This window comes from Cydia strobilella, chromosome 24, assembly GCF_947568885.1.
Source record: "Cydia strobilella chromosome 24, ilCydStro3.1, whole genome shotgun sequence".
NCBI lineage: Eukaryota > Metazoa > Arthropoda > Insecta > Lepidoptera > Tortricidae > Cydia > Cydia strobilella.
The window spans coordinates 2276273-2301168 of NC_086064.1; the positions used below are offsets into that span (position 1 = coordinate 2276273).

Genomic DNA, 24896 nt, shown 5'->3' on the forward strand with positions numbered 1-24896 from the left:
AGTCTCCGTAGCCTATGTACGTCTGCAACTCCAGAGGAGTTACATGCGCGTTGCCGACCCTAACACCGCACCCTCGTTGAGCTCTGGCAACCTTACTCACCGGCTAGAACACAACACTATGAGTAGGGTCTAGTGTTATTTGATTTACTGTAAGGTGGAGGTACTTTCAGATCTAGAGCAGAGTCTAACTGGGGAAGTACCTCCTTACAGAAACATACATACATACATACATATACATATAATGACGCCTATTTCCCGGAGGGGTAGGCAGAGACCACGGATTTCCACTTGCTACGATCCTGACATAACTCTTTCGCTTCCTTCACTTTCATAACATTCCTCATATACGCTCGCCGGTTTAGGATGCTCTTGACCTGGCCTTTCTTCAGGATTTCCCCGATCTGATCAGAGAAAGTCCGCCGAGGTCTGCCCCTTCCAACTCCCGTTCCTTAGAGAAAACCGCAGCCAAATAACACTAGACCCTACTCATAGGCGAGGGTGCGGTGTTAGGGTCGGCAACGCGCATGTAACCCCCTTTGGAGTTGCAGGCGTCCATAGGCTACGGAGACTGCTTAACATCAGGCGGGCCGTATGCTTGTTTGCCACCGACGTAGTATAAAAAAGTTGGGTTGCAGTCTGTCTGTACCGGCCCTAACTTGTAGCTACTCATACTCGTAGAAGCTACGCGACGCTGTGTGCTACGAATACTCGTAGCCTCGTAGCATTCGTAGCGTAGCATAGTCGTAGCGTAGTCAAGGATAGCCTCGTAGACTGAGGGATTTAACGTACTTATAATGTTTCCTTATTTTGAATTTCATAAATATAGTTAAATAGATAGAAAATGAGTGAGAGATAGTGTAAATATATATATAAAAAAGGTGCACGTCCGAATGGGCCTGTAAATCTCATAAATTCTCTCCTCGATTCGAATTCTCGCTTGAAGGCACAATAGGCACGGGGCGGCACACGTGACGATTGGCACAGAGAGCACAAACCAGTCACTTCTGTCATATGCGACAGTGACATTACAATACAATGGAAATCCTGTTCAGTTCAGTTCAGTTTGTTTATTAGTAAAACATGTTTTACAGGTCACACAGGTACATTTGAAATACGACAGTTATATAAAATTAAATATGATGAATAAAATACATACAAATACAAATACAAATTTTGTTTTATACAAATTCTCTTTTTTCACATGTTAAATCACATTTACAATCGGGTATATCGCGAATTTATTTTGTTACCTTTATTTACCGACGTTTCGACACACCTTTCACTGGTCGTGGTCGTGGTGGTGGCTCTCTTTTTTTCTCTTGTACATTTATTACACACATTACATTACATTTACATTTGTACAGAATAAATGTACATGGAAACACAAATAATACAAGAAAACAGAGGTAAACGGTAAACAACAGGCGGCCTTATCGCTAAAGAGCGATCTCTTCCAGACAACCTTTAGGTAGTGGAGAAATGAAACACATAAATTAACCAATTAGGAGGGAAATAATACCTTGACAATTTAAGTATAAAGTTTTTTTTTCTACAAAAGTATTACTTTTTAGATATTCTGTTTTAACAATAGTAGTTTTTGGAAAAATATTTTTTTTTAATATTAGGTTTGTTTTAGCTCCGCTACCCTGCAGCTACACCTGCAGTTCTGAGTAGGGTATGATAACTTATCCAAGTATGAGATTTTAGCTTGTTTCAAATACCTACTCTAAAATGTCTACTAGCTCTCGGAACATAGTGACTGCGGATCCCCAAAGCAGACTATCCACCACATAATACAAGACTGCTCTTAGAGAAAGTTTAATGGCAACCAGAGCTGCGCGCGCCTATACCCCGTTTTTTTGAAGATTAGAATTTTTCTAACCTCAAAAGTTGTGGTAATTAACTTTTTCTATAAAAATATTTTAATTTATGGTTTTTCAAGTAGACACACTACTATTTAAACTATAAACTGAAATAAATGTCATATACGAAGGAAAAATGACCAAAGCCTCCAGTGTCCAGAGCTGGAATCGAACCAGCGTACCCCGTTTACCGGACAGGTGCCTGAACCGCTCGGCTATCCGGTCACGGTGGCATGGGTCGAAATTTCCAAGTATATGACAATTCCCGAAGGCTTGTGGCGCCCCCTGGCCATCTCTAAGGTAGAACAGTATGGTTCGACCTTCTAACTGAATCAACTCATATCATTTATTTTCAGTTTATTTTTCTTCCGTAATGCTAGGGTTCCTATGATATCTAATATTGTGGTATAATTATATGTACACGAAACAATAATTTAACTACATATACATACTAACACAGATTTTTGAGGGAAAAAGTTACCACCGCTTTTGAGGATGCAACTAATCTTAAAAAAGGGACACTGAATTACCTTCAATGAAATTTAATTTTTGTTTGTTTCGTTCAATTTTTTTTTTAATTCATAATGGGAAACAAACAGCGAAAGATGACACATATAGATAATTACACCTAAATACATACATGAGCCAAAACAGTTTCCACTACTGAAATTAGATAATTATGGTTGCTCAGACAAGACTTGTTTGTACAATTCAATTAAACTATCTCTAGATCTAGTGCTAAAGAACTAAACAATGCGAATTTGAAACCACAAACGTGACATGCATTAATTTAACTTAATTTTACAATAGTAAACTATCAAAATCAATTATATTATTTGCCCTTATAGTAGCAGAGTTATATTATATTATTTGTTCATTTGCTCTTAATTGCAGAAACAAATTTTTGTACTGACGGAATGAAAAACAAGTCAACATGAGAATATTTGTCATTGCAATTTAGAACAAAACTAAATCAATTATATTGTGTATATGTACTATTAATTCAAATATATACCTAGAATGATTTTTTTTTCTTGTACGATGGGCCGCTAGAGGTAAACAAATTGTGAAATAAAAAAATACCGCTCTAATGAATAGGCTGTGCTATTTGTATAAAGTCGTCGACAGGAGATATCGAATAAGGATGCGAAAAGTCGATAAATTGCCGTAATTTTACGATGTTTTTAGTGCGGCGTAAAAATAAAGGCCCTGTTTTACGACTAAAGTGTTTGATGACGATATTTTTATGCCGTCATCAATGGGAAGACGTTTTCATGATTTGGACAAAATATGTTTACTGTTTTTATGAATGAATGAATGAATAATATTTATTTCAGACTAATAAAAATCCATATTCTTGTTAGTACACATATGTCAAAACGTTGGTTAGTAAACAGTTAAAAAAACATTAAAAGTGGAATTAAAATTATAATAAATTAAATTAAATCAAAAGCATAACACATCATTAAATTAAATTAAAAACTATAACACTATACATTATTAGCACATTTCCCGGATATTAATTTATGTAACAACGACGAGCGTCATGGGCACCTTTATTTTGTGAATAGTCTTTTGTGTGTGTCAGTTAGGTTAGATGTTACTTTAATTGGCCGAGCGTTAGCGATGGTCTCTGTTTCATCTTGACCAAAAATGCTTTCATATCTCCGAATATTCTCGTCTACTGGTCGCAATTCGCAATCTTAAAAAAGGGACACTGAATTACCTTCAATGAATTTTTTTTTTAACTGGAACCGTTGCATTTTTTTTTGTTTTAGTTGGTATTTGGTATACCGCCTGCGGTATTTCCGGACCGATATGACCTTCAAACCTTCAAGAAAAGAGCGTACTCCCATCTTAAAGGCCGGCAACGCACTTACAACCCCTCTGGTGTTGCGGGTGTCCATGGACGGCGGTAATCGCTTACCATCGGGTGATCCGTCTGCTCGTTTGCCTCCTATTTCATTAAAAAAAAACTCGACCGTCTCGTGAAATTTTGTGAGCAGGTTTAATGTCATTTATTTTTTTGTTGATTCAGTTTTTGAATATTTTTCAAAATGCGCGGAGGAATACATTTATTAAGTTTTAAGTAATACTCGTGAGGTCTACAGCTCACAGAGTCACTAGTTATTTAGGTTGAGTCCCCGGCAAGCTCGGCCGAATTGCACCTTCCCATACAAACGTATAGGTAGTTCCGCTCTCATTTTAAAATTACGCGTTGGATTGTAATGAAACTTTGCACATACAATGACATAAGGTATATCTAGGTCTGAAATTAGTTTATATAGCTCCAGTTTATAAAACAAAAAAAAAAGCATAAACAAGTTTTTAACAACTTAAATTCGCTGTATTTTTTAAACTATGGTATCTGAAGCTACATAAACCAATTACAGACATAGATATACCTTATCCTATAGTAAGTATAAAGTTTCAGAGCAATCTAGCTAGTTGTTTTAAAATGAGAGCATAACTACGATTGTATAGAGAACCGAGCTTGCCGGGAACCCTTAATATTTTTGTGCTTACGTCCTGTGTAATTGTTTTTTGTGTGCAATATAATTAATGATATCATGTTGGTATTTTATAAAATAGTACGAAGCCAATATCAAGTTTGAAGTAGATCAGTATACTTAATATTAAACTTGTTTGATACCTACATAGAGTAACTTATACTAGAGCGGTACTGTCATAGTAAATTTTGTAACCCCAGTAAATTCACTGCCATCTGTCGACACACTTTAAAACTAAAAATGAAGATTTATAAAAATACGATAGAATGTATTTAAATATAGATAAATGATTTTTTTTATTTGCATTAATTATTTTTATGATTTTGACCCATGTTCTTTCACTGATATGCGTTAAAATTGTTAAATAACAAAGGAAACCGTCAACGCCATCTATTCGACTGTAGGCCACTAGTAGCGCCCTCTGAGCGAAAATCAAATTTTCTTGATTTTCGAGGCACGTTTTTTCCTTAGACTGTATCCATCTATTACGGAGTTATATCTATCTTTGATACCTACTACTGGTGGCTAGCAAGCATATAAAACGCACTGAAATAAATCAGTTATTAGTTAGGTATTAGTTAGTGAATTATTTCAGTTTATAGTTTAAATAGTAGTGTGTCTACTTGAAAAAAAACACAAATTAAAATATTTTCATAGAAAATAATTTAATTTGTTCTTAGAGCATATAACCCGCCTTTGTAAAAAGATACCTCAAACTATGACCGCTTTAAACTTAATAAACAAAAATAAAATAAAATATCTTTATTTCAGAACGTTCAAAATTCCATACGATATTATAGTACCATCGTTATAGTTACTAATAATTTGTTTATTTGTTTATTAGGATCACCAACAGAAGATACAATTTACATACTAGTATTAACTTACAAAAAGGGCACATTTTTTATTGATCCCCTACTTACAGGCAATCACAGCATGCATTATTATTTTAATTTAAACATTAAGTCAACAGTAACACCTAGAAAAAGACTTAGTATACATTACAATAATTTAGAATAAGTATATAATACTAATTAACAAGACACCTAATAGTTAATATTAGTTAATAGTTAATAATGTTAATATGTAATTTAAAATTACACTGACTATATTTTCTTCAAATTGTTTATTTGATATAAAGGAATATAAATTAATAACAAAATATTACTTATATAATATTCACAACGACGTGACTTGATCGCATAATTTAAATTTACCTCCGACGTTAATATTACTTTGCTTATCCGCAAAAAGATAACGTGCTAGTCCGCGAAAACGCGAAACTAGCGCCTGATTCTGTTTCATTATGTAAATGAAAATGTTGTACTCTATCGCCGCTAATGCTGTTGTATCGATAGTATATGATATGATATGATATGATTTGATATGATATGATATGATATGATATGATATGATATGATATGATATGATATGATATGATATGATATGATATGATATGATTTATTTATCTCACAATATACAATTGCACTTAAAATTACACATGGTAGATTCTTAGGAATTTATATTGTGATTGTCGGTTTTTTACATTATGAATAATTGAATATGAAAAATAACAGAGACAATCAAAATTACATTCAAAATTATTAAATTACAATAGTATGTCAGCAGTTTCGTTAAATTCTACATAATAGATTAAAAAACATTCAATAAATTAAACAATTATCTAGAAAATAAATTCTCCAGGAATGGGTCGTTATTAACTATAAAATAAATAAACAAAATTGAGCACTTATGTGACAGAAATGAAGGTCACCATAAAACTAACAAATAAGTAAATTACAATATATATTCTATCGATAGATTTATCCCAGCCCTATCGTCACCCGATCTCCATTTAATTAAGGCCACGGTAGGTAATTTAGTTAATTCTTACACTTCACAAAGACTTTACTTCTGAAGTCACAAGTTGTCAATTTCATTTAATTTTGACATCATTTGTACCATCAAATGTGTCTACTTCAAATTTCAAACTTCAACATTTACGCTGAGTCTTACGTAAGCGAACAACTCGCGAACGCGAGCGGCGCGGCGGACCCACGGCGTTCGCGTTCGCAACGAGATCGCCCACGTCCTACGTTCTTGTTTTATATATGTATCAAAGGGTTGATTCACCCCGCGCCGCATCGCTTCGCTTTGCGTTCGCGAGTTGTTCGCATTCGCCTACGTAGTACGCTGCGTTATTCAGCAAATGCCACAAGGGCACTTTTACACGTCAACATGGAATTTACAAGCCAAAAAAAAACACATCAACAATTATAAAATACATCTAACTACACAAGTCATCAAGTCATCTAGTCTCGGCGCACACTACGAGTTTGTGGCTTTTGGCGTCGAGACACTAGGCCCTTGGGTTAAAGGGAAAATCTATAAAAGTGCAATTAAGACCCGCTCTTTTGTACGGCTCGGAATGTTGGGCAACATGCAAACAACACATAAACAAAATGCATGTCACAGAAATGCGCATGTTGCGTTGGTCGGGAGGAGTCACACTGTTGGATAAAATCCGCAACGACTATATACGAGGAAGTTTTAAAGTCGCACCTATATTCGAGAAACTTAAAGAAAATCGTCTCCGGTGGTACGGGCATATCCTACGTCGCCCGGAAGATCATATGGTCAAGTTAGCCTTAAATCTGCCGACACAAAGGAGAGGAAGTGGAAGACCACCTGCCACTTGGCTGACGACAGTCGAAAAAGACATGAAAGATGTTAATACAGACGCTGAAATAGCCAAAAACTGTGTATTATGGAAGAAAAGGACAAGAAAGGCCGACCCCAAGTAAATGGGAAAAAGGTCAAGGAGGAAGAAGAAGAAGACACTAGGCCCTTGGGGTAAGGGGGCACGGGGGCTCCACAAAGCGCTTAGCAAACGCCTGAGGGAGGCCACAGGTGACCCTCGCGCAGGCGGCTTTCTCGCGCAAAGATTGGCTATAGCAATCCAGCGCGGGAACGCTGCCTGCGTGATGGGCACCTTGCCTAGGGGGCAAAATTTAGAACGGCCTTTTATGTAAGTATTTTTAAGTGTATTTTTACTTTAGTATTATTTAGTATTATTATTTAATTTGTGATTTGTTTATTGTTTAAGTATCTTTTAGTTTTTTCTTCAATTACTATTATCGATTCTAACTACAAATATCAATTCAAACAAAAGTATTACAATTCCTTAGAGATGTATAAAGCCTCCTAAAGTCGAATTACTAAAAGAACCTATAATAATAATTCTTGTTTTGTAAGTGTTTTTATATTTTACTTTTATATTCATACAAAGAGGATATATAGGATAGAGGAGTACTGTCATAGTAAATTTTGTAGCCACAGTAAATTCACTGCCATCTATCGACACACGATTAGAACTAAAAACCGGCCAAGTGCGAGTCGGACTCGCGCACGAAGGGTTCCGTAACATTACGGAAAAAACAGCAAAGAAATCACGTTTGTTGTATGGGAGCCCCATTTAAATATTTATATTATTCTGTTTTTAGTATTTGTTGTTATAGCGGCAACATAAATACATCATCTGTGAAAATTTCAACTGTCTAGCTATCACGGTTCATGAGATACAGCCTGGTGACAGACAGACAGACGGACAGACGGACGGACAGACGGACAGCGGAGTCTTAGTAATAGGGTCCCGTTTTTACCCTTTGGGTACGGAACCCTAAAAATGAAGATGGTTAAAAGTACCATAAAATTTATTTATATATATATAAATGATTGAATTTATTATTTTTATATGATTTTGAGCCATGTTCTTTTACTGATATGCGTTAAAATTGGTAAATAACAAACGAAACCGTCAACGCCATCTAGTCGAATATAGGCCAAAGGTGGTAAAACGTGGTGGCGCCAACTGTTCGAGAATCAAATATTATTGATTTCCGAGACACGTTTTTTCGTTAGACTATATCCATCTTATTTTTTTTTTTTACGGAGTTATATAAATCTTTGTTGGAATTGTGAACAACGTCAATAGAGACATCTGCATTTTTTTAGTTTTAGCAAACATGACATTTAAAAAAAATGCTTTGTAATGTTCAATTTAAGCTCTTTCAAATGATATCCCACTTGACCTGGTAACTAGTTTGAAATTTTGCCCCCTCTTTAAATTCCGTATTTTCCATAGTTAATAAAAAAAATTAAAAAAAAAAACACATCCAAGATGTCTGGGTTAACGTTGTTTATAACTATTCCAAATTTCAAATCGATTGCTTCAGGTGTCGAGATATTTAGTAATATGACAGACAGACGGACGGACGCACAGAGTCGCACAACGGGTTCCCTTTGTACCTTTTTGATACGGAACCCTAAAGGAAATATATATATACATTTAAATTATTATAAGCCCGCTTTATAACTACGATAATGTTTCTATAATTTTCCGTTGCTACCCGTATATTTACCAACCAAACCCCCGCCCACTCCGGTCTAGAGGACGAAATGTCGAACTTACAGGGTGACTCCAAATTGGTAATACAAAATCAACATGGCATTTTATACATGCGATCAATCCAACTTATATATATATTACTATTGTATTTTAGGAATAAGTATATTGTATACCCTAAACCGGTTGATTGTGACACTTGTAGCCGCCGTGCAGGTCTCGATGACAAATAAAAAGACTTCGATTTGAAGTAAACTTATAATCAATAGGTGCTGGTTACTTTACAAGTTACAGTTGACGTAAACGGTTAAAAGTGTAGAAGTGGTGGTAATATTATGGAGGCTGATGCGAAAGTCCTCCTATTGGTGCATTTAAATAAGCCTCCGCATAGTAAGCGAGCCCGACGGCTGCGTTTAGCTACTGCATTACAAATAAAGAGGTTGCGTTCGCAACAACACTCACTATTATAAGATACTATTGTAACATCTGTATACAGACATGCACAATCTGACAATAAATGATTACTTACTTACTCCAAATGGGTATCAAGGGTCTGACACTGTTTGATAGAGAAAGATAGTCTTATTGCGATTCCTATAAGATGAAAGAGAAAATAGTGCTATGCTTTGTCCTTATCACCGACCGGGTGACATCGGTATGAGGCGATGGCGAAACACGGAAATTTATAAGAGTGAAAGAGAAAAACTTCTATGCTGCCCAAATTTTATATGAATATTCTTTCTCTTCCGGTCGCTCGGTTCCGCGTCTATAACTACTTGTATATACTATGCCTATAGTCAGTATGAAGAAGTCAGAAACTATGAGAGATAGCGAAATCTGTTCTTAGGAACCATTGCCACTAACAGTTAATAGAATAAGTTACTAAATTATGGTAATTGAATTTCTGAAATAAATAATTATTTATTTAATTTATTGCGTCGATTTTAGTTTAATAATAATTGTATTGTATTGTATTCATTTAATTCAAGCAACATGGCTCTTAAAAGCTTTGAAACATAAAAATCTATTAAAATTAAAATACAAACTTAAAAATTAAAATATGTATTACTAAAATATTAACTAAGTTACTGGAAACATGTCAAAAATAAAAGAATAAAAATTAACTAATAAATAAAACATGATTTACGTAGAATTTCAAATAAACTAACTTTAAATCGAATGTCGTACAAAAATCATAGTCGCGTAAAAATAAGTAACATGTCCCTCATAAATTAATTAATACCCATACAAGACTTATTATTTAACCCATCTTTGAGACACTGACAAAATGACATTCAAACTTTTTTTTAAACTCATACCATAACCGGGAATCGAACCTGTTCCTTTATGTAATCGCGTGAAGTATTTGTTTGTATAATTAATGCTGAAAGTATAAGGACCAAATTTTGCTATGATATCTTGTGTAAAAAAAAATGCCATTATTATTTAATCTAAAATCGAAGCCATGGTTCCTAAGAACAGATGTCCCTATCACCAAAGATAGATATAACTTCGTAATAGATGGATACAGTCTAAGGAAAAAACGTGCCTCGAAAATCAAGAAAATTTGACTCTCGTTCAGAGGGCGCTACTAGCTTTGGCCTACTGTCGTTGGCGTTGACGGTTTCGTTTGTTATTTAACAATTTTAACGCATATCAGTGAAACAACATGGGTCAAAATCATAAAAATAATGAATGCAAATAAAAAAAATCATTTATCCATATTTAAATACATTTTATCGTATTTTTATAAATCTTCATTTTTAGTTTTAAAGTGTGTCGACAGATGGCAGTGAATTTACTGTGGTTACAAAATTTACTATGACAGTACCGCTCTAGTATAAGTTACTCTATGCTATCACTCATAGTTTCTGACTTCTCCCTACTGACCCATTTGAATTGATCAACATATATATACATATAATTTAATATATTTTTTTACTTTATTTTAAATTGTAATGCATTTCCTTTTGAGTTGTGTAATTAATTTTGACATTACCGGTGGTGTATTGTTTCATATAAATGTATTTGCATGCATTGTATTATATTTTTATCTGCAAATAAACGATTGATCGATTGATTGATTGAATGTTAAACACACATCTTCCCTAAACCATAGAGTAACTTATACTAGAGCGGTACTGTCATAGTAAATTTTGTAACCCCAGTAAATTCACTGCCATCGGTCGACACACTTTAAAACAAAAAATAAAGATTTATAAAAATACGATAAAATGTATTTAAATATGGATAAATTATTTTTTTATTTGCATTAATTATTTTTATATGATTTTGACCCATGTTCTTTCACTGATATTCGTTAAAATTGTATTTAACAAACGAAACCGTCAACGCCATCTATACGACAGTAGGCCAAAGCTAGTAGCGCCCTCTGAACAAGAATCAAATTTTCTTGATTTTCGAGGCACGTTTTTTCCTTAGACTGTATCGATCTATTACGGAGTTATATCTTTGGTAATACTGATAATTCCGCTACTTGACGAAAATATAAAGGTACGAAAATGGCGTGCCGCGCTAAACTTAAACTTTCGATCCAGACAAATAGCTCAAAAATATGTGAACACGACTTTATTGTATAAGGTGTAAGAGCGTATATAGACTACGAAAATAATTGTCTTTTTGGTAACAAAACTGATGTATGGAGTCAGTACTCTATATCTACTTAATTCTCTTTGGTACAACGCGGCTAACTTGTCTCAGATAACCTTTTCCAATTTTCACACGATACTAATTGGCAGTAGTTCTATTTTTAGGCGTTTGGGGTCGAAACGCTAGGGCCGTGGGGACCAAGCGCACGCCGGGTATACAAGGTTTTAGCGGCGCGCCTTATAGGGAGCGTGCATAAACTGTAGGGGGCAGCACAGGAGACGTCAGATTTTTGGCGCGAGGCGTAAATGTGTAGTTTATGCTTCCAAAGTAGCCCACAAGATGGCAGCACTTGCTTTGGCGTGAAATGGGCGTGAAGTGTCAATGTACATGTACATGTATGTATGGTTCCGATTCAGGCCACAAGATGGCAGACCCTCCAACGCGCACGGTACCTATAGATGCCACAAGGGACCAGAAGGCTGGCCAGTATTTTACTCAACGCATTAGTATTGCCATTCAACGTGACAAGGCGGCCAGCCTTCTGGGCGCACTGTCCATCGGCGGTGACTTAGAGAACGTGTTTTATTATAGCGCCTTTATTTTAAGTTTATTTATACCTAGTTTGTATTAGAGTTTTGAATGATTGGTAACGTTGAAAGTGAACGCAGCCGACGCGCAAGAATGAGGGTAGACAGAGCGCTGTCTACACAACTTTGACACCCACCCGCTATCTTCAGTCACCCGTGAACATGATGCATGTAACTGCGTCGAAATATCGGGAGCTCACAAATAATACAAAAGGTAATCACGGTCTATATCCCGGTCAATATAAGTCTAGTTTGTATTATTATATTTAAGCTTATTTATTGTTCATTGTTACCTAAACAACTAAACTTTTCGATATATGTACCTCGAGATCTGACCAGCAAATTTTTAAACAAAAGCATATTTTCAGACTAATTGAGAAAAAAGTGGCTGTGACATACGGACGGACAGACAGACAGACATGACGAATCCATAAGGGTTCCGTTTTTTGCCATTTGGCTACGGAACCCTAAAAACGTAAAAACCCGTGCGACGGCCCCTTCTGTCGCAAGTTTCGCGACCTTTTTTTCTCTCACCCGGTATTGTATTGCCCCAGTCCTAGCTCTAAGTATATTGATTTGCATGGTAGGTTTTAATTAATTGTACTTTTTAACATTAGTATTTAAGTTTTTTGTTACTAACACCTCTATGGGCCATGCCTGAAAATAAATGATTATTTAATTTAATTTAATTTAATCGCACTTAAACTATCGTGAGACATATTTCAAAATATTTATCAGTACGGTTTTTACTCACTATTATTTTTAGTCGCTTTTGGCGACATGTTTCGGATTCTTTGGGAATCCATCCTCAGGCACGAGTGTCCGCGGCGGTTGTACAGCAGCCTGCGGTTGTTGTTGGGCAGTGCACGACGTACAACCGCCGCGGACACTCGTGCCTGAGGATGGATTCCCAAAGAATCCGAAACATGTCGCCAAAAGCGACTAAAAATAATAGTGAGTAAAAACCGTACTGATAAATATTTGAATTTAATTTAATTTAATTTTTGTACCTTTTTAATTTCCTGGATTTACGCCTTTTCAGTTTCCATACTACCAATATCAATTCTATTATTTTATCAATCACTGTCCGAATTTTTCCTCTCCACTGCATACTCACCCTAACCCTATCAGAAATGTCCTAGCGTATAAACCGAAGATGGTCATAGTCATAATAAAATGCAAATTGCATGGAATTTACCTAAAATGAAAACGTCTTTCGTAATAAAATCATAGTAGAATATTTCTAACCTTATTTCCTTAGTTTAAGGTCGAATATTGTTAGACAACAGTAGTGTGACTTAGAATGTTTTTGTTTTGAGTTAAAATAGGGTTCCTGTCATTTTGATAAGCCGCTTTATATGGAACCTTACAGATAGTTTCATGAATTTATTCTGAATATTGATATTGGTCGGAATTGGAAGTAATTCTTATACAAGGTGTGTTTTGAATTTCGATAACTGCTTAATATATAGTATGAATTTTATTAGATGATTTTTTTCGGCTCCGGCCCTAATATGTTAAGCAATAGTAGATTGTGTCACAAGGGAGCAAAATGATATATTTACGGCGAGGGCGTACAATTGAATCCTAAACGAAGCGAAGGATTCTATAATAGAATCCCGAGGGTAGCGAGGGATTCTAAAATAGAATCCTGAGCGTAGTGAGGGGTTCAAGTGTGTCACGCCCAAGATGGAAATAATTTTGCTACCATGTGACGCATATTACTTTTCACATTACCTAAGAGGTAATTATAATATTTAAAAATATTATTTAAGCTAAAAAAATAATGCGCAAAAAAATGTAAAAATTGTGTCCTAAAACAGAAGTGTTACTTTGATCCCTCCTAGCAGGGAAGAAAAGTGCCACTTTGATCCCTCTTAGCAGGGAAGAAAAAGCCCTTTTTCGAATTGGTGATGTGAAAAACGTATTGTTGTTGGTTGTTGTTAGTAGGTGTTGTTTGTGAGTACCTCTGCTAATGCTGAAAACTTTTTGATTTGGTGCCATCGTCTCGTTTTTATCACCGCACCTCCTGCCACAGCAAAGCTTATTCTCACTTCTTAGATACATGGCACACCATGAATAAGCGGGCATCTCGCTCGTTTCTTCTCATAACGTGCAGAATGTGGAATGAGTTGCCTCCTGAGGTTTCCTTTGCGCTACGACATGGGATTCTTCAAGAAGCGGGTATTTAGGGTTCTCAAGGGTCGGCAACGCTTAAGTGGCTCCTGTGATGTTGCTTTTGTCCATGGGCGACGATTACCGCTTCCCATCAGGCGGCTCGTCTGCTCGTTTGCTGACTATCACATAAAAAACGCCATTATAAGTAAACGGGAACAAGCCGTTTAAAAACCAATTTTCCCATCCTTTTATATGGTTCAAATTCATGAAACAGCCCAGTCGGCCAGCCAGTTCTAACATTACCGCACAAGTTCGATGAAGCTTGGGTAACGAACTCTGATTATTTTTCATTAGAATTGTCACTCACCATAATAATTTTATTTAAACTCTAGAATTACAAGGAATTACGTGACCAGGATTCAGATCTTGACGATCGTCTTGGTACAGTCGCCATCAGATATATCGGAGCGGCCGAGATGCTCAAAAATATCTGAACACGCCCTCTAACGCCTTGACAATAGAGGCGTGTTCAGATATTTGTGAGCGCCTCGGCCGCTCCGATGTATCTGATGGCGACTGTACTAGGCGCGCATCTAACGCACGACTTTGATTTCGCATGCACCAATTAGCGTGAGCTATCTTTTTTTATGGGGCAAATCTCCCCTTGATTTCCACGACCCCCGATTTGGTGTTTCCTCTGGCCAGTTGTTCAGGAAGCTATCCAGGTCATATCCCTCCATGTTGTTTGGGCCTGCCCCGTCCACGTTCCTCTACCGGCATCCACTTGGTGGCTAAGCCATGGTGGTATGCAAGTAGTTGGTGGTGGCCTGCATGCAGACTGAATGCACGGATTTATTTTATCTTGTAACACCTTATAACTGTGTTCTATGCAAATAATTCTTTGAATCTTTAAGCTTGCCCACCTCTCCGGATGAATGCGGTAGACGTGACCAGCCTAGTCCCATTTGAGCCTAGCGGTGTTCTCGCCTACGTAAGCAACGCGGGTTTTAGAGCGCAGCGTGGTATTTCTTATGCGATCACACCTAGAATACTACGCTCTATAGCGCGTTGGCAAACCTTCAGTCTGGACTTCTGAATCTATGTGAGTGACCAAGTTTGGGCACCGTAGGTTAGGGCATAATACACATGTCAACGAGTTTGCGCTTCAGTGACAAGGGAAGCGCTTCATTAGCTCTTTCACGGGCCAGTAGCTCTTCCAGGCATTTTAAACACGGCGCTCAACTTCCTTGTCTTGCCTGTTACTGAAAGACTAGCTGGCCCAAGTAGATGTCCTCGTCATCATAATGTATAATCTGCCCGTCTACCTCGACACTAAGTTTCTTGCTGTTGGTCATCACTTGAGTCTTTGCGCGATTCATTTGAAGTCCAACCTGAAGGCTTGCGTTGCGATCTTGGAGCATTTGCTGTAGTTCTGCTGCAGAAGGGGCAAAGAGAACAATGTCGTCGGCGAAACGAAGATTCGATAGCCCCCTATCACCGACGAGTATTCCCCTAGTCTCCCAAGAAACCGCTAGGCTCTTGAAAACTTCTTCGAGGATGTTTGTGAATAGTTTAGGAGGCAGCGTCATGTCAAAATAAAATCAAGTTTTTATATCTGAATCGAGTTCCAACTTGTGTAAGGCCTGAGAATACAGAATGACCTAATATAGATGTCATATACAGTTTGATTTTGTGACCAAAATGTCCAAAGTGACATCTGGTTGAAGAAATCCATAACCATAAATAATACTATTTCGTTGTAAAATTTAACTTCTGTTTTGTCTGCAGGTGTCGGCGTGGGTTACAGAACTGGTGCTGTCCCAAGCAGCTGAGGATCGGAAGGCGGCGCTGGCGTGCGTCTTACGAGTGGCTCTTACGTGTTGGAACATTGGCAACTTCAACGGCGCTATGGAGATCGTTGCTGGGCTCAAGTGAGTTTTATCTTATCTTATGTTTTTGATCTTAATTCGTAAATTATTTGCAAAGATTACCACGAATTCTCAGTATTATTAATAATTAGACATACGGAATAAATGGGTGTTTATACGGTTATTAGGTATCATTCTGTATATTGCCCGGGGTGCCACAGAAAGCCAGCGCTGTGGTATTTATTTATACCAGGGCATATGCTGAGTGGCGTCCTTTTGTAGCCACTATAGCGGCGCCAAAATGTATGTTGTAATTAGTTTCCTTATTCCGTTTTCTTCTCTTTTTCACTCTGCTGGTGGACCTGTCTATTTTTGTGTAATATTTACTTTAATAACTACCATGTACCTAGCTTTAAGTGTTTAGTGAGTAATTTCTGTTTTTGTTACTGAAGTGGCGCTGTTTGTAGAAGGTTTTTACAATAAATGTCTTTCTTTCTTTCTTATATAAATTGACATTGCTGCCTGTTGCTCACCCGCTACCTCGAAGTTTAAAACTAAAATTTTGAAACTTCGAGGTCTTGTTTTCTTTATCATTTTGCATATATTTTATTAGTGTCCAATTTATTGAGATAAATTACTCATTTTCCTATTTAACTAAGGGTTTGTTATACAATTCAACATCTGTCATCATCCCTATTCAGCTGTCAAACCTCGTACCTATATAATATTTTTCACAATTATATGCGTCTCCATATCTATACTTTAATTGAGAAGATGAGAAGAAAAGAAGAACGTCATCAAATAGGTACGGTCGGCAGGGGTTTCTTTCGGCCTTCAGCTGTTTCTTTAGTCTGTAGGCCGGCGGAAACTACTTGCTGACGCTACCCACTACTGCAGAAGAAGATCATTGTTTTTGACAAGAAGATAAGCAGCAGCAAAGAAAAAATGGAAAAACAGTTGGTGAAATTGGCGCGCAGCAGTACGTAACGGCCGCTTGTCGTGACCGCTACTCACTCATGCATTGTTAGTGCTTGAAAATTGAGACCTAGGCTCTCCAGAACATGTCGCGCGAGTGACTAAAAACACTTGAGTGAAACCGCAAAATTAGCTTAATGTTAGTGTGTCTCACGATAGTTTAAATTCGAAAAAATAGGTGATTCAAAGCAGAATTGAGCCTATCTGACAAGTTCGTTAATATTTGTATAGTTGCTGCATTGAGTTATTATTAGGTAATTAATTACACAATTACACCTGTAAAGGCAGAGTCTGGATGAGGCCATGTAAAATTATTACAATAGTATTACTGGCAATGTAACCCATTTCTCACATACAATAAAGATTATGATTATACTGAGCTCAAGTTCGTAATTATTCAAGGTTTAATAATTTACCCTTAATACAAGCGTGGAAGGAAATCTTCCTTCACCCGACCTTTTCGAGATACCGATAATATATGCATTAACTGAACAAACAGCGGGCACGGAAGTGTAACAAGCCAAGTCAATGCCTAGGTTCGATTAATAACGCCGAACTAGCAAAATTTCTGAAAACTAATAAGAAAATTCTCATGCCAGTTTCCACTTAGAAAGATTCCATTCAGATACTCAATTTTCTTCACTGTTGACGACTGTTTCATTCAATATTTACGACACTCATTGTCGTCTATTTCAAGTGTCATAGAAATCGAAACTAACTGTAAGAAGGTTTGGTAAAAAAAGGTAAACATGCAGAAAAAAATTCCAAAAACATTTCATGGGACATTTTCAATTCTTAAAAAATATTTTTGGCACTGCTACGCCGAACGCAGTTTAAGACGAAATAAGGATGATGACTATATTTAATAGTTATTTAATTTTAAAACACGATCGCGTGTTTTAAAGGAGTGTTTTAAATCGACACGAGTTGCGAATTACCTATTCGCGCGTATATCGTAAGACTTTTTACAGTACATAATATGGCCCTATAAATTTTAGACATAGTTGCGTAATGAGCAGAATGTGTTGCGTAATGAGAGAATAACTACATTCGACAATAAAATTTATTGTATAATTTATTAATATAATATTTTCATTCTTTAGTTAAGTATTTGCATGCAACAATTTATACCTAATTTTGGTGTGTGTATACCTAATTTCAAATTTGTATGCCTGTCGGCAAAGCATAGCGTTCTATAATACTTTTTGTACTGACCACTGTTACCTATGTTTACAAATAAATCATTTGAGTTTGAGTTTGAGCTTATTATCGCACTAGTGCGGTAAAGTAGCACCATCATCATCATTGAGGGTTTTGAAGTTTTATGAATAATGGGGATATTACAGTCAAGTTTCATACCGATATAACATATCATATGAGTTTACAAACTTTGCTTTGTTTTTACGCGCCCGCCGCAAGGTTTATTATGATGTAAGACTATGTATACAGTATATTGAGCCCGACCCCGCGTTAATACTCGCTCTGTGTAGAACATGGCATATGTGGAGTCGCTTGTAAACCAACAACTTTTTATTTTATTTTACTACCGATCCGACCAAACTTTCAAGAAAGCGTACTCCCATCTTAAATACAACACCATTAAATACAATACAATTTAAATAGGTATACCTTGATTGTTAATAAATAAACAACATCTGCACATATTCTCTGTCCGTCTAACCTTTCAACGTTGGCAAAGGGATGGGCCCTTTAGCAATCATTCACAATAGATAGAATAACTTCCGTCCGTTCACTGTTACCTATTATCGGAATTCGAGGGCCAAACAGACTAACTATGGAATAAATCAAATTATTTTATGTTTTTTTTAATGTGTGTTTTATACATGCAGTCTATGGGTGAAGCATACGAAGCGTGTTTATAACGCGCTTCGTGTTCAGTTTAATAATATCTTCAGGATGTTGCTAAAGCTGCCTCGCCGCTGTAGTGCGTCAGGCATGTTTGCAGAGGCGCACACGGATGGCTTCCATGCCATCAGACGCAAGAGGGTAGCCTCTTTGCTGAGACGAGTGAGAGGCAGCTGTAACAGCATCCTGAGGATGGTAGCTGGACGCCTCGACTGCCCTATATTAAGGCACTGGGCTAATATTGTAATAGGCAGTACAATTTAATAAAGTAAGTAAGTAAGTAAGTAGGTATTTGTTTGTATTTGTTTTTGTTTTTATGGCTAGCTCTTAATTATGTAAATGTTGTAAATGTTATAATTAGACTAACACTTAGTTTATAGGTTCCCTAGTTTAAGTATCACTAACAAAATATGGATTTTTTGAAAGTCTGAATTAAATAATTTTTATTTTTTTATTTATTTTATTTTATTTTATTTATTTTAAGTAGTTACACTACTATATTTATATGATAAACTGAAATAGACGTCATACCACAGAATATAAAATAGTACTAGGTACAGTCGCCATCAGATATATCGGAGCGGCCAAGGTGCTCAAAAGTATCTAAACACGCACTCTAACGCCTTGACAATAGAGGCGTGTTCAGATATTTGTGAGAGCCTCTGCCGCTCCGATATATCTGATGGCGACTGTACAGAAGATTCACTCCCTAACAAAACGCGTGTACGATGCGCAAGGCGGCGCAAGCGCGTGCGCCCGTACGTTCCGTGGCGGTACGCGGCAATTACTATGGAAAAACCTCAAAATTGAGGCGGCCGCAGGTACTTGTAGCGAAGAAGTGACCAAGTCCACCTTAGCACGAGGGGTTTGCCCCCTTGGTCAAGCAAATAACTACAACTCGTACTAAAAAAAGTTTTTTCCCCTCACTAGCTCGGAAAGTAGTCTTTTATCCTTTAAAACAAGCGGGGAAAAACGCATTTTATCCACTAGGGGGGAAAGTAATTTGACCTTGGATGGAGCGGGTTTAAGTAGCTTGACAGATGACAAAACGTAAAACGCTCATAATAATGATTCGTTTGGTATTAATTATCATTAAACAAATGGTTTGAGAATCTAATAAAAAATACCAAATTTAGCTTTATTTAATGATTTTAAGTCATAAACCTTAAAGTTCCATAAGAAACGTTTGTTTTTTAATAATGATGTTAAATATAATTCTGAACGCACAAGTTGAGTCGATGCAATTTCAAAACGCATCATTGACATTTCATACGTCAGAAATGTCAACATTGTCAACAAATTTTTTACTTAAAAACTTCTCACGTAAAAATACAGAATTTCCAGAGTTTTTTGTTATAATATCGTAAAAAAATGAGTGATTTCAGTGATGAAGATGATCTAACGCCTGTGGATGTTGCACTTTCCTCGCTATAGTGAGGTGAAAAGTTTTGTGTTACACACGGGTACAAATGTATTTTACTTCTCGTGTGTTTGAAACACGTGCTACGCTTAGGATCCTATTTTAGAACCACTCGCTTCGCTCGTGGTTCAACTATAGAATCCTTTCGCTTGCTCGTGTTTCAATTCCATACTCGCGGGTAAAATACAACTTTGCACCCTTGTATAACAAATAACTATTGACACTCCACGCATTCTCTGTCCGCCAACCTTTCACTCCAAACTCTTTGCCAATCATTCACAATACGTAAACGAATAACTTCCGTTCGTTCGTTACTAACGAAGTTTGAGAGAAATTGACCCAATTTTTTATGTTAGCCCGGTACCGTGGACCCTGTAGCACGACCGGGTAGTACTTGTAGTCCTTTGTACGAGCGATGAGAAAAATTGGTCTAATGTAATGGTTTTTTCATAGAGGTTTAAAAAAAGTCTGCTTAATTTTTTTATACAGCTTTTTAGTAATACGCTGTCTCCTATTGTAATTACCAACCAGCCCGCGCAGCATGGTTTCCCCTATCACTAAGTCCGTCACTTTCGCACTCACATACTTGTTAGAACGTGACAGGCATGGTGATAAGCGTACCATGCTAAGACTCCAGGTAGACAATACATGTCGGCGGCCGATCGTAAGATTAGGACAGCGGATGTCATTCCAAATCTAGAGCAGAGCCCAACTGGGGAGGTACCTCCACCTTACAGAAAACCGCAGCCAAATAACACTAGACCCTACTGATAGTGTCGTGTTCCTGCCGGTGAGTAAGGGTTGCCAGAGCTCGAGGGAGAGGAGTGTTAGGGTCAGGTTGCAGGCGTACATAGGCTATGGAGACTGCTTAACATCAGGCGGGCCGTATGCTTGTTTAAAAAAAAAAAAGGCAGATCGTAATGTTCCTGTGTGGTAGGAGGATAGGTTCGTTAGGTTGCTTTATACTGAAGGGCAAAGGGCAAACTATCCAGGCGGGGCGCCGTCGACTTTCATACAAAGATTTTTACGTTTCACGACATGCCTAGGAATTACACGATCTGCCTGATCTTACGAACGGCTGTCGACAAACATAGTATTGTTAGTAATATCAAAGATAGATATAACACCGTAATAGATGGATACAGTCTAAGGAAAAAACGTGCCTCGAAAATCACGAAAATTTGATTCTCGATCAGATGGCGCCACTACCGTTGGCCTACTCTCGTATAGAGGGCGTTGACGGTTTCGTTTGTTATTTAACAATTTTAACGCATATCAGTGAAAGAACATGGGTCAAAATAATATAAAAATAATTATAGCAATAAAAAAGAATCATTTATCCATATATAAAATAAATACATTTTTTGATATTTTTATTTTTAGGTTTCGTGTGTCGATAGATGGCAGTGAATTTACTATGGCTACAAATTTTACTATGACAGTACCGCTCTATCCTATTATATCCTTTTTGATAATATTAATAGGTATGTACAAATTTTCACACTTAAGAGGCCGTAGTCGATTTTGGAGCAAAAATGTAAAATTGATAGATTTAGTCGTTGAAATTATACGCGTTTTGTTACGTTATCTAAATAACAAGTATTGATTTCTATTAGCACATCTTCTCATCTTGCCTTTTAACAATGAGGTCGCGAGCGTGCGTCACCGGTAATGCATGAAGAGAAGGGGCAGTTTTGAAAAATTCATCAAAAAATCATGGTGGTAAATTATACAAATTGATGTATAAGAATAGTTTTAGCAAATGTTGTAGATTGTTTAAGTATCAAAATTACGTTGAAATTAAGTCGATTTTTAGAGAAATTGTCACTTGTTTTGAAGCAATTTCTGGAGAAAATTGATTTCGTCTAACTTTCATTTACACTACTTCAAAGTCATAATAATAAAAATGTAGTCTGATAAACGTCAAGTACAGGATATGTGTAATATAAAATTACCATGTTTAGCAGTCCAAACTTTACGAAATTTACAAATAAGAGCGACAAAATCAGTGCTTTACGCGCGTTTACCTAAACGTCCATCAGAAAAGCAAACATTACTAATTTAGTGAGTCTGTTTACAAAAAAATTATCTAATAAAAGGTAAGATAAGAAGACGTGCTAATAGAAACCAGTACTTGTTATTTCAATTAGGTAACAAAAGGTGTAAAATTTCACGGACTAAATCTATCAATTTTACAATTTTGCGACTAAAATCGACACCGGCCTCTTAAAATATTAGTCATATTGACACTCTCTTATTCAAAGGAGCTAAGCCACAACCAATACCTACTTAATATTACTTCAGGCTATCAGGAATACTGGAACCGAAGCAATTTCCGAAATTCCAACTTAATAATGTTGTTTTAATGAAAAACAAAGTTCTTATCCGCGATTGGCACACCTATTCGCCAAATGGCCCAAATTTATTCCGCTATGCAAACTTTTGGCACGCAATTGAGTAAAAAACGCAGCTTTTTTTTAAGGTTTTAGGACAATAATTAATACTCTTCTTTTTATGCCATTTAGTACAGTTTAGATGTCTACCGAACGTTTCCAATTCTCCCTCAAAGGCTCAAGGTTAACTGAAAGAGATCCCTTAAACAAAGAGAATATAATATTATAGAGCGGTACTGTCATAGTAAATTTTGTAACCACAGTAAATTCACTGCCATTTATCGACACACTTTAAAACTAAAAATGAAGATTTATAAAAATACGATAAAATGAATTTAAATATGGATAAATGATTTTTTTTATTTGCATTGATTATTTTTATTATTTTGACCCATGTTCTTTCACTGATATGCGTTAAAATTGTTAAATAACAAACGAAACCGTCAACGCCCTCTATACGAGAGTAGGCCAAAGGTAGTAGCGACATCTAATCGAGAATCAAATTTTCGTCATTTTCGAGGCAGGTTTTTTCCTTAGACTGTATCTATCTATTACGGAGTTATATCTATCTTTGCCTTAAAGGAATAAGTTCGCTTTTGGACTAATTATGTGTGTTTTTAGGGTTCCGTACCCATTACTAAGACTCCGCTGTCCGTCTGTCCGTCTGTCTGTCTGTCGCCAGGCTATATCTCATGAACTGTGATAGCTAGACAGTTAAAATTTTCACAGATGATGTATTTCTGTTGCCGCTACAACAACAAATACTAAAAAGTACGGAATCCTCGGTGGGCGAGTCCGACTTGCATATGTCTGGTTTTTTTTCCTGTTTTACGTTTCTTTTTTGTACAATAGTGTTTTACTGCTATTATTAGGTACAATCTATCTTTGGAAATATGATGTTCATACAGACATAAAATTTTAGGGAGCAAAACTTTTATAACAGGTAGGGAATTTGTTAGAGCAAAGAGGTTTGTTGACAGGCTGGCTGGTTTGAATCTTGAAGGATGTTTGAATGGAATAATGGAGAGAGTAATGGTAGAGTAATGTGTCTTATAAGTGTATTTGCATGCATTATATACTATGTTTTATGTGCAAATAAATGATTGATTGAATGTTATGACGGTTCTCTGTCGAGAGAATAATATTGTCAGCGGAGGCTGTTTTTCATTATTATTGTGTTGTATTTTTATATTAAAGTATTTCTTTATACACAGTGTTTTCAGTGATTAGTTTAAAAGTGAGAGGAGAAACCCTCACAGGTTATGGGAAGCACGATTTCCAAAAATCTGATCGACCTAATCATGAACAAGGTACAACACTAGTGTAAAACAGAGATAAATATTTTTTTTTGGATCTAGAGGAGTATGGCGGTAAGAACTACCAACCAATAACATTAACGTCCTACTAGTTCGAGAAACAACACAATGAGTACCACCATGTCGAATGCGGGACCGGGGCTCCTGAGTATAGAGAAATTTCAAGGTAATCGTAACTGGAATACCTGGAAGTTTGATATGGAGTGCGTATTGGTGCACGATGATTTGTGGCAGTACATAGAGAAAGTTGCTGACACAGCAGATGCTACCGCAAAGAAAAACGATCAGAGAGCGCGAACCAAAATCTGTTTACTGATCGAGAGTCAGTGCAAGGTGCACGTACGTAAAGCTACTACGGCGTATGAGACGTGGAATAATCTTAAAGTAGCTTACGAAGACAAAGGTATCAACAACAGATGTAGATTGTTGTCAAGGCTAGTGAGCCTAAAACTGAATATGTTTAATTCAATAACTGAATATATAACTGAACTGATGCAAGTTAGCAACCAACTAGCAGACTTAGATAAAGAAATCGATGATGAATTACTAGCAGCACTCATGCTACAAGGCCTACCAGAGGAATATGCGCCTATGAGGTTGGCGCTGGAGAGCGCGAACATATCCTTAACTTCGGACTATGTTAAAACAAAACTGCTGCAAATGGATGATAACAGAATGAGTGCAGGCCCAAGTAGTAGACATACTTCGAGCTCAGCGCTCACTACATCAAAGCATCATAACACTCATAAGAAATTTGTTCAGAGGAACAAAGAGTTCAAAGAGAAGAGGACTGTAAAATGCTTCATTTGCGAGGGACCGCATAAAGCTTGTGACTGTCCACACAATCCACGTCAATCGAAGAGGAATCATATGGCGACGGCACTAACCTGTGTGGATCGAGAGAAGACTTATCAAAACGAGTGGATAATAGATTCAGGAGCGTCAGGACATATGACTTTCAGGAAG

At 36.7% G+C, this 24896-nt stretch overlaps 1 protein-coding gene across 1 annotated transcript in view; it reads left to right on the forward strand.

Moving 5' to 3' along the window:
• LOC134752188 (1-phosphatidylinositol 4,5-bisphosphate phosphodiesterase epsilon-1-like) overlaps positions 1–24896 on the forward strand; it is a 167014-nt gene that overhangs the window by 28446 nt on the left and 113672 nt on the right. Inside the window, exon 4 of the mRNA XM_063687800.1 lies at positions 15881–16023. Within this exon, the coding sequence (XP_063543870.1) occupies positions 15881–16023 (143 nt within the window). The remainder of the gene's footprint in view (positions 1–15880; positions 16024–24896) is intronic.